The 10,840-nt window shown below is 54.0% G+C and overlaps 1 protein-coding gene across 3 annotated transcripts in view; it reads left to right on the top strand.

Moving 5' to 3' along the window:
* Positions 1–310: 310 nt before the first annotated feature.
* Positions 311–10,840, top strand: part of Slc4a1 (solute carrier family 4 member 1 (Diego blood group)) — a 16,643-nt gene continuing 6,113 nt past the window's right edge. The window contains exons 1-14 of one of the 3 annotated variants that reach the window (XM_029483033.1): positions 477–535; positions 2,538–2,590; positions 4,083–4,165; positions 4,285–4,405; positions 5,336–5,409; positions 6,151–6,331; positions 6,411–6,546; positions 7,220–7,343; positions 7,448–7,529; positions 7,643–7,824; positions 8,450–8,660; positions 8,773–8,985; positions 9,173–9,321; positions 9,429–9,623. In XM_029483033.1, the coding sequence (XP_029338893.1) occupies positions 4,151–4,165; positions 4,285–4,405; positions 5,336–5,409; positions 6,151–6,331; positions 6,411–6,546; positions 7,220–7,343; positions 7,448–7,529; positions 7,643–7,824; positions 8,450–8,660; positions 8,773–8,985; positions 9,173–9,321; positions 9,429–9,623 (1,683 nt within the window). In that variant the 5' untranslated portion in view covers positions 477–535; positions 2,538–2,590; positions 4,083–4,150. Of the gene's footprint in view, positions 536–2,537; positions 2,591–4,082; positions 4,166–4,284; positions 4,406–5,335; positions 5,410–6,150; positions 6,332–6,410; positions 6,547–7,219; positions 7,344–7,447; positions 7,530–7,642; positions 7,825–8,449; positions 8,661–8,772; positions 8,986–9,172; positions 9,322–9,428; positions 9,624–10,840 lie in introns of those variants that run through there. The other 2 variants (XM_021177621.1, XM_029483034.1) reach the window with 2 other exon arrangements.

Raw genomic sequence — 10,840 nt, 5'->3', positions numbered from 1 at the left:
AGAGGTTGCCAAGGAAAAGCCAGTCTTGAGGGAAGACAATGGTAGGAGAGAGAAGATGTCTTGAGACTTGGGGCCAGAGAAGACCTGGCCATAGTGAAGAGTGGACAGAGGCCAGGCAGACATGTCCAGGGGTCAGCGCCCTCCTACCAGAGACCTAGAAGTTTTGAGAACTGAGCAGTCAAGCCTTAGTTCACAAAGGCAGAGCTGAGAAATCCCCAGGGACCTGAAGGGCCCAAAGACCTTAGGGACTGGACAGGGTGGGTGGGGTGGGCCTGATGCACAGCTGTCCAGATGTGGGTGAGAGATAACTCTGTTTATGGGGCACCCGGTCAGAGCGGGGCAAGGGGGTGGGGTGGGAAGGGGCTCCCGGCTGTGGGACGGGCAGATTAGGAGGCAGGGCATGAGTCAGGGGTTTGGGAGCCTCCCCCAGGGCACCTGCCTGTGCTGTTAGAGCAGTTGGGAGCTCAGCCAGTCACAGAGGGCACCAGTGGCGGCAGGCAGGACTTCCCGAAGGACCCCCAAGGCTCCTGAGCAGGTGGGCAGGGCAGGGGGTGGCTGGGTGGTCCTTTGGCATCTGTCCTGAGGGTTTGTGAAGGTGGTCAGCTTAAATCTGTGTCCAAGGGGTGTGATTTCTGACCTCCAGGTGGATGGGATGGTAATGTGTCCATGTGGTCCCTCGGTGCACCTGTGGTGGTAGTGGTGGGGGCGGGGAGGGGGCAGATATCATACAGAGGTGTGTGTAGCTGGAGTGCACTTGAGACCTTCCACCGGTGTAGGTCCCTCCTGCTTTCTATCTACCAGCCCCATGAGCCCCATGACTCAAGACTCATTTCCTTCAGATGTGGGGCATCCCCAGGCTACCCCAACTCTCACTTGGGAGACCATATGTCAGCCAGCATTGATTCCTATATGGGACATTTCTAGAGGTCTACTTGGGACCTTGGTGCTACCCCCAGCCCATAGACCATTGGAAGGGAAAAGAGAAGTGAATCTCTACTGTGGGTTGATCATCTCAGGCTAACTCTATAGGAACTGGAGGAAAATCGGGGCGGGATGGAGATCCCAAGCCTGACTGACCTGGTCATCAGTGGCAGGCAGGAGTGATGACAGACTGTGTGCCAGGCACCGGCCATGTGTTCTCGGCATGAACTTCATCTGCACAGTGGGTCTATCATGCAGGAATCATTCTTACCAGCTCTGTTTTACAGACAGAAAAACCCCTGAGGCTTGGGTAGTCTGTCACCTTCCTTAGCCCACAAAGTTAGTAAAGGACAGGGTCAGGATTAAATAAACTCAGGGAGTCTGACTGCAGAGGTGAGAGGCCATGTCTAAACTTCCAACTCCCAATCAGCTAAGAGCTATTTTCTTCTCTGGGAGGCAGTTCAGTACAGCGGGTAGAGAGGCTTGTGGAGTTGTAAGCCAGAGGTTTAATCCTGCTTCTGATCCATCCAGTGCCCCTGGAGTAGGCAAACTCTTCTGAGTCTTGGCTTTGTCAAATGGCACCACTGACATTTACTGGTGTCAGTGGTCTGGGGACTGGGAGAGAGAGAGGGCACTACAGCTGCTTGTGAGGTGTGGGGTTGACAGAAAAAAGGTAGTACTGTGCCACCAGGGAGCTGTTTCTGTCATCTGTCCCCTTTCCCCTGTGTCTTCCCAGCTGGGCTCCACCTCCTGGGCTCCAGATGGCCCGCTCGCCCCTTATCTGTCCTGGCTGGCAGCTGGCCCTCCAGGTGTTTGGGGTGCTTCCAAACTCAGAGCTCTGAAGGTTCAGGGGCCCAGGCTCTTATCAGGTCCAGGCAGAGTGGGGCAGAGCTAAGAGTGTAGGACCAGCAGGCAACAGCCTGGGCCTGGCACACCCTCCAAGGCTCAGCTGGACTCTAGGTTGCTTCTGATTGTTTGTTTGTTTGTTTGTTTGTCTGTTTGTTTGTTTTGAGACAGGGTTTCTCTGTATAGCCCTGGCTGTCCTGGAACTCACTCTGTAGATCAGGCTGGCCTCGAACTCAGAAATCCACCTGCCTCTGCCTCCCGAGTGCTGGGATTAAAGGCGTGCGTCACCACGCCTGGCTTGCTTCTGATATTTTTACTCTTTCTGACTGAGTTCCCAGAGGTTGTCATCTGACAGACCGATGGCAGAGTTAAACACCCGAGAGCTTCCCCAGGCCATTGGTCTAGGCAGGGTCAGGGACACAGCCTAGGAAACCTGGATCTCTGGCTGTGCCATGCTGACCCTCAGGAGATTCAAGGCACCAGACCCAGTCCCACAGTGGCATTTTGGTACCTTGGGATCTGAGGCCCAGCCAGAAAGCAGTGTGAACAGGTCCAGAGAAGGAAAGAAGAAAACTAAAGATAGACTGGAGAAACTGGGTGCAAACCATGGGGGAAGGAAGGTGAAGGAGGCGGGGAGAGCAGAAAGGGGAAAGGTGAATACTAACTACCCAGGGGAAAGCCCAGAGGGTTGTCCCATTCTCAGGCTCAGGAACACTGCCATGGAGGTCACATGCCACTCCTAAAGACTTCATGATGTCTCTCCCTCTCAGAACCTCAGGACTCTCCAAGGCCCAGAGAGACCTCTGTATGGTTCTTTCCAAATGTGAGTTCTGCCCCAGATTCTTACATGGTCCCTAGCATGACTGTGTGGCTCTACCTCCACACCTCTGCCCGTCACCCTCTACCCCTGCCTCTGACCCCTTGACCCTATTCTGACCTCTTGATCCTCTCCTCTGGCCTTCTGTCTTCTGCTCCCCGTGCCCTCCACTCACTGGCCCCTGCTCCTCTGTTCCCCCCCCCCACACACACCTCTCTGTCCTAGCCCATGCCTTATGCCTTGGCTGGTCCTCTTTACCTATTTCTTGGGACCCATGCTGTGGTCACTGGGCCCTGTACCTTTGTCCCATTTTTCCTCTCTGCAGTATCCAGCACAGGTAACCCCCTAGATTCCATCCATGTAGGAAACACTCAGGTCACCTGAAGAGAAAGGACACGCTCACTTAGGTCACCTGAAGTGTAAGGACACGCTCAGCCTGGCTCAGCTCAGTCTGTTGTACTCAGCCAGTGGTTCCGTTTCATGAACCTACCCAAATGCTTGTCACCCCAAGGTTCCATGTAGCAATGACAGGGCAAAGGAAGCACCAGACTGGCACATTAGATGACGTGGTCCCCACATCCTAGGGTAGGGACATCTTTGTCTTGAGAAAATAGAGGCTGAGGTTCTGTGGCCTCCGGATGGATCTTGGTCATTTTGAGTTTGTGATGTGGAGTCAGGTTGGCTGCTAAGTGTGGGGACCCCATGAGGACAGAAATGTGCAGGGACTTACACTCAGGTGTCTTCCTTTCCAAAGGACGTGTCTGACAATTGCACACAAGTTAACTAAGGAACCATGTAGGACTGGGTCGGCGACTGTCGGGGTGGTTAAGTGGGGCCTGTGAAAGGGTGGTACTGGAACTGAGGTAGGAGAAAGGCTCAGCTGTTGACAGAAGAGACACTGAGTGTGCAAAGGCCCTGGAGTAGGCAAGGTCTTGGTGAGTTCTAGGAACTGGATAGAAGCCAATAGACTAAGGAGAAGACACGCCAGCGAGGTAGGGATGGAATGAAGAAGAGAACACAGACTCATGTCTCTCAGGATCTGCGAGCCACACCCAAGGATGCTGCAGCCTGTTGTCCAGGCAGAAGCTGCCATCTCTAGGAGAAGAGGATGTGTTATGGAGACTTTCAGGGGAGCCAGGCTCCCTGAAGAGGGGATACATCATGTTCTGGGAGTTGGCTGAGTCCTCATGGCTCAGAAAGAGAAGTTAGTTAAGGCCTGGTGGATAAAGGATGGAGCTAGACACCATTTGACCATGCACCCCAAACACACTAAGGAGAATTCAGCCATACCTATGTCTCCTGTCCCTCAGCCCCTGCCTATACACCTACAAACTCTGCTTCCTCCTCCATGGCCACTGCCTCCATCTGATCAATCTCAGGTCCCCAGGGCTCTTCTGGCACTAAATGTTAGCTCCTTTAGGGGGACCCAGAAGCAACAGGAGGCTAGTTGACGTATGTGACATTACTGTGCCTCAATCAGCCTGCACCTTTCTTCCAGGGACCTGAGGTGCAGGTTATGCTGGTGGCCCAGAGAGCAGAGGACGACTGGACACTGAGGACAGCATCATGGGGGACATGCGGGTAAGTGTCCCCTGATCCATGCAGGGTTCCTGCCTCGGGCTCTGGGAGCCACCCTGGGCTTCTCTCCTCAGGGGACTTGGGAAGCCACTTAATCCAGCCTTGATGGGCTTTCCCCACAGGACCACGAGGAAGTGCTGGAGATCCCAGATCAGGACAGCGAAGAAGAACTGGAGAACATAATCGGACAGATAGCATATAATGACCTAACCATCCCTGTGACTGAGATGCAGGAGCCAGAAGGTAAGACCCATCCCACGCCTTCTGTCTCTACCAGAGGAGCTGCTGGGTCTCCATAGGGACAGTAGGGACCCAGTCCTTCCCCTCTCTACAGCTCCAGTCCCAGGCCTTGGGCCAGTTCTCCCCACAATCCTGGCTGATTGAAGGATAAACAGGGTTTTGTTTGAAATGATCACAGGAGGTGACTGGGGGTGGGGGGATGGGGGGCTGGGTCCCTTTCACATGTGACAGGGCAGCCAGGTATGTCTGGGACAAGGGCACAGACCCAGCTGTTACCCTGTCTGTCCCATATCAGCATTGAGGCCAAGCAGCAGGCCTGTTCCTGGAACCTTATTCAGTCTAGATAGCTGGAGATGCTGAGAAGTGAGAGAAAGTGGTGGAGACCCCCGGAGCAGAGACCCCAGGAGTCCATACCACTTTCCTTGGACTGCCCAAGGTCTTAGATGGGGGAGCCTAAGGCGGGGACCTGTTTACTGTCAACTGGGCTTAAGTGTTAGTGATTAGATTTGAAGTTAAGAGGCCCCCTTGGGAAATGAGGGTCGGGGTGGGGGATATAAGGGACTCGACCTCTCTGACTGGCGTGTGGTAAGAGGCTACCAGCTGGTGGCTTAGCTAAGCAGGTGGGGAGAAGAAAGGAGATATAGCAAGGAAGGGAGGGAATGCTAGGATGGTTTTGAACACTGGGACTTGGGGCTCTGTCTTCCTATCTCAGAGGAGGGGTCAGGCTGGGGGCTCAGATCACCACAACGAATTCCAGGTTCCTCAATAAAGTTTAGGTGGAGAGTGGCGACAGACCCAAGTTAGGCAGAGCTCCCAGCCCAGGGGGTGTGCAGGGAGTGGGTCTGGCTTCCTGAGGTTCCCTGACTGTAGTACAGTGAGGCCCGAGTGAAGGGCCACATCTCGGGCAGTGCTAACTGGCCATTGGGTTTTCAGCTCTTCCCACAGAGCAAACAGCCACAGACTACGTCCCCAGCAGTACCTCCACACCGCACCCAAGCTCCGGTCAGGTGAGAACTCAGATCCATTCTCTTTCTCGAGTTGCCTTGAAATCCATTTTGTACCATAGGGAGGGGTAGAGAGAGACCCAAGGTGCAGGAGATGCCCACATACAGACAAGCAAATAGAGTGAACACCCTGGGACATCAGTGGAAGAAAAGGGGCATGCTCACTAACAGAGAAACCTTTGCTGAGTTCACTGGACAGATAGTGCTGAGGACTAAGCCACGGCTTTCCCGCTTGGCTGGGCTAGATACTCACGGGCACGTATGGAACCAAGTACACATTTCCTTCTCCCAGCATCCAGGTCCCCGCTGAGCACCAGACTTCCTAGCTAGTGAGGGAATTGGGTCCCTAAGCTGGGACCCTGAGAGTAACCACCTGGCTCAGGACAGTGTGAGCCACATCCCTCAAGTCTTGGAGCTGGGAGATAACCCACTGGCTTCCCAAGTCCCTTCTGCCCCGGTCACCAGATCCCAGTTTTCCTGCCAAGTGGCTGCTCGAGGCCCCTCATGGTTCAGAGGTCCATGCCTCTTCTGAAACATGACAATGGCCTGCTGAGGAGGATGGATGTGGAGCCAGGGGACCCTGCATATCTCCCCACGCTCTGAGCAGGAGGCCTGTCCTAAGCCTTCCAGAGCCCAGGGCCTTTTCTAAGCCTAGCTTAGACCCGAGCGCCTCAGGGTCCAGGCTCCCCCTCTCTCGTGGGCTTGCCCATGGCTTGCGGGACTAACTCAGGCCGTGGGCCTCAGGTCTACGTGGAGCTTCAGGAACTGATGATGGACCAGAGGAACCAGGAACTACGATGGGTGGAGGCAGCGCACTGGATAGGGCTGGAGGAAAACCTTCGAGAGGATGGTGTGTGGGGTCGCCCACATCTATCTTACCTGACCTTCTGGAGCCTTCTAGAACTGCAGAAGGTCTTCTCAAAAGGTGAGTCCTCCTGTGGTCCCCCTGCTGCATAGGTGGCTTTCTGGAGCAGCCACTCAGCTCATCACTTGGCTGTCCCTAGGCACCTTCCTTCTGGGTCTGGCAGAGACATCCCTGGCTGGGGTGGCCAATCACCTTCTAGACTGCTTCATCTACGAGGATCAGATTAGGCCTCAGGACCGAGAAGAACTGCTCCGGGCTCTGCTACTCAAACGCAGGTGCGTTTGCTGGCCAGGACCTGGGCTTCACATCCTATGGGTTCCTCCCTAGCTCCCCTGCCTCCAAGGTCTCCCCACCCTCCCTCAGCTCCAAATGGACCCCACCCCATCAGGCAAGAGATCTTCCTCCACCATAATTCCCACAGCTGCCTGACATCCCCCAAACAGAGCCCGAGACTTCAAGCTCACACTTACAGAGCATAATCCTGAGACCCTTTCTTTCTTTTTTTTTTTTTTTTTTTTTAAAGATTTATTTATTATATGTAAGTACACTGTAGCTGTCTTCAGACACTCCAGAAGAGGGCGNCAGATCTCGTTACNGATGGTTGTGAGCCACCATGTGGTTGCTGGGATTTGAACTCTGGACCTTCGGAAGAGCAGTGGGGTGCTCTTACCCACTGAGCCATCTCACCAGCCCCAAGACCCTTTCTTTCATCTGTGGTTTTTTGTTTTTTGTTTTTCTCCCACCTAAACATCCTAGACAGGGGCCACCCGTCTTCTACCCACACTGTCCTTTAAGAGAAGATTGATCTTCCTTCTCTGAAGTCTCTCAAGTTTGGTCACTGGGAAGTTCCACTTCGTGCTCACCTTTGCCCCTCTCGCCAGTTTCTCTTTCCATGGAAAACTCAGTCCAAATAACTGACTCAGCTCATGTCACCTGTGTGTCCCACAGCCATGCTGAGGACCTAGAGAACCTGGAGGGGGTGAAGCCCGCCGTCCTGACCCGCTCTGGAGGCGCCTCTGAGCCTTTGCTTCCCCACCAGCCATCTCTGGAGACCCAGCTGTACTGCGGACAGGTACGCTTAGGACACGGTTGGGAGAAGGAAGGGCTGGATGGATGCTCAGGTCTCCTCGGGTCAGTGTGATGCCAGACTTAATTCCTTCACCTTCCTTTCCACAGGCAGAGGGGGGCTCAGAAGGACCCTCAACATCTGGGACTCTGAAGATCCCCCCAGATTCAGAAACCACACTGGTGCTAGTGGGTAAGAACTCCTTCCCCGTGCATCCTTCTTCAGGCCCCGGGCAGCCCCCCTCTCTTGAATTCATAAACTATGAGTCCCAGCGGCCTGGCTTCACCACCTGGTGCCTCCCACAGGCCGGGCTAATTTTCTGGAGAAGCCTGTACTGGGCTTCGTGAGACTGAAGGAGGCTGTGCCGCTGGAGGACCTGGTGTTGCCGGAGCCTGTGGGCTTCCTTCTTGTTCTGCTGGGACCTGAGGCTCCACATGTCGACTATACCCAGCTGGGCAGGGCTGCAGCAACTCTCATGACAGAAAGAGTGAGTGTGGAGGGCTGGGGGGATGGAGGGAGATGTGGCTGGTTAGCCAGGGAGCTTGTGGGAGGACAGAAGAGGCCAGGTTCCCTACCCTGGACTGGCTTGACTTTAGATTCACTATTTGGATCCAGTGGGTTGAATTCCACCTGTTCCTGGCCAGTCTAGTCTTACCCTGACTTAGATTGGACTGGCTGGTCCATCCTGGCCCGCTCTGACCTGGTTCTAGCTGGCCCAATCTGCTGTGTGGTCTGCCTAGCCCACCAGGGATACTTTAGCTCCTTCTACCCCACCCAGGGTTCCTGTTTCCCCAAAGCTTGTCCTTAGAGGTCAGAGGAAACAGAAAGAACCAGACCCTATAACGACAGCCGTGGCTTTGGTGGTTGGTCCCTGGCTACACATGTCCAGGTCCTCCCTACCCCACTTCAAGATTTTTTAGACAATGTACCTCTGGTACCTCTCTGGCTGACCCGGTTCTCTCTATGTAGCCCAGGATTGCCTCAAACTTGAGGCAGTCCTCCTATCTCCACCTCCTGAGTGCTAAGACTACAGGCAGGCACCACCAGGTTGCCCTGCTCCCCTGGACCTCCTGGCTACAGAGTAAGTGTTCCCGACCTTTCTCCTTCCCTAGGTGTTCCGCGTTACCGCCTCCACAGCGCATAACCGAGAGGAGCTGCTGCGCTCTCTGGAGAGCTTTCTGGACTGTAGCCTGGTGCTGCCGCCCACAGACGCCCCTTCAGAAAAAGCTCTGCTCAACCTGGTACCCGTGCAGAAGGAGCTGCTTAGGAGGCGGTACCTGCCCAGCCCCGCCAAGCCAGACCCCAACTTGTACAACACTCTAGGTACACGGACAAGGTTTCTTGATTCCCCCATGGGCCCCTGGATCCCCCCGTACGCTGCTCCTTTCCTCTCAGACATTTGCCCCTCTGACCATTTTCCTATCCTCTACAACAGACTTGAACGGGGGAAAAGGGGGCCCTGGTGACGAAGACGACCCTCTACGGCGCACAGGCCGGATCTTTGGAGGCCTGATCCGTGATATCCGGCGCCGTTATCCTTACTACCTGAGTGACATCACTGATGCGCTCAGTCCCCAGGTGTTGGCTGCTGTCATCTTCATCTACTTTGCTGCCTTGTCACCTGCGGTCACCTTCGGCGGCCTCCTGGGTCAGTGACAATTATGGTTCTCTCCCCCCTCCCCCCACCCCGGAACATTCACCTCTAACCCTCTGGCCTCTGCCCCCTCACTTCTGACCCAATCTGATGCTCTGCAGGTCATACCCCATAACTTAACTCTCGCTCCCCGAAAGTAATCTCTCCATCTTGATCCCTATATGGCATTTTCCCCCCACAGGAGAAAAGACCCGGAACCTGATGGGGGTGTCAGAGCTGCTCATCTCCACAGCAGTGCAAGGCATTCTCTTTGCTCTCCTGGGGGCACAGCCCCTGCTTGTGCTAGGCTTCTCAGGACCCCTGCTGGTGTTTGAAGAAGCCTTCTTCTCGGTAACATCATCCCAGCCCCACTCTGACCCCAACCCTGTAGTTTACCCTGGCTCACCTACCTAGTGCCCACAAGGTCACTAAACCTGTATCTGTCTCACTGCCTGCAGTTCTGTGAAAGCAATAACCTGGAGTATATCGTGGGCCGCGCGTGGATAGGCTTCTGGCTCATCCTGCTCGTGATGTTGGTGGTGGCCTTTGAAGGCAGCTTCCTCGTCCAATACATCTCCCGATACACCCAGGAGATCTTCTCCTTCCTCATCTCCCTCATCTTCATCTATGAGACTTTCTCCAAGCTGATCAAGGTGAGGCCAGGGAGGATGCCAACACTCACGCATAGCGTGTCTGTGAGAGTGTGTTATTATGTAACAAGTCTGTACAGCGTGACTGTGGCCATGTTTCTACCTCTTTCTACCTCTTTGCACAACCATGAACATGGGCACATGTATGTTTTGGGGTTCACCTAGGATTATGCAGCTGGGTTTCTTGGGTCCACGTAAAGGCTTGAGACTCAGTGCTCGTGGCCTGACCTGTATATGAGGGAAGGTACCTCTCTCAACACTTGTTCATGGTTATGGCCACACATCACGTGACTAGTGGGTACTATATGTGAGATGGCCCGGGAAGTCCTGTGTATCGAGGAAGGGGATGCTTTGAAAGCCCTAGGCCTCTCCTTTCCTGCACTTGCCCTCCAGAACCCCACAGGGCCTCCGCCTCCAGAGCTTGCCTCCTCCCCATAGAGCTCCACCCACCTCCACATCTGCACCTGTGTATGGAAGAAGGGTGACCTGTGTGTGCCTGTCCTTATTCTGTTGATTGGCAGGCTCGTTTATGTTCTGTAGATCTGTGTGTGTGTGTGTGTTTCGAGACAGGATTTCTCTGTATATCCCTGGCTGTCCTGGAACTTATTTTGTAGACCAAGCTGGCCTCGAACTCAGAAATCCGCCTGCCTCTGCCTCCCGAGTGCTGGGATTAAAGACTTGCACTATCATGCCTGGCTCTCTGTAGATCTTTTAAGAAGATTTTTTTTTTTTTTACTTATTTACTGTGCTGCGGTTCAAACCTCTTGCATGATAGGCAAATGCTATTCCTGTCACTAACTCCTCAAGCCCTTTTTATTAACCTTCTTATTACTTAATGGCTATCTCCAGAATTCTCATGTTCCCCACAACGCCTGGAAGCATATACCTGCACATGCAGTCTTGTTGCTTCTTGGACCCTTCCCAGACAAGCTAATTGTTCTTCCTCCCTTAAAAAATAAAGCAAGGTGGCTGGAGAGATGGCTCAGCGGTTAAGAGCACTGACTCCTCTTCCAGAGGTCCTGAGTTCAATTTCCCAGCAACTACATGGTGGCTCACAACCATCTGTAACAGGATCAGATGTCTTCTTCTGGTGTGTCTGAAGACAGCTACAGTGTACTCAAATAAATAAAAATAAATACACCTTTAAAAAATAAAACAAAGCCGGGCGTGGTGGCGCACGCCTTTAATCCCAGCACTCGGGAGGCAGAGGCAGGCGGATT

This window comes from Mus caroli, chromosome 11 (assembly GCF_900094665.2).
Source record: "Mus caroli chromosome 11, CAROLI_EIJ_v1.1, whole genome shotgun sequence".
In the NCBI taxonomy this organism is placed as follows: domain Eukaryota; kingdom Metazoa; phylum Chordata; class Mammalia; order Rodentia; family Muridae; genus Mus; species Mus caroli.
Note: the sequence above shows the minus strand (reverse complement) of the source record. Positions and strands in the feature narration are given on the sequence as shown.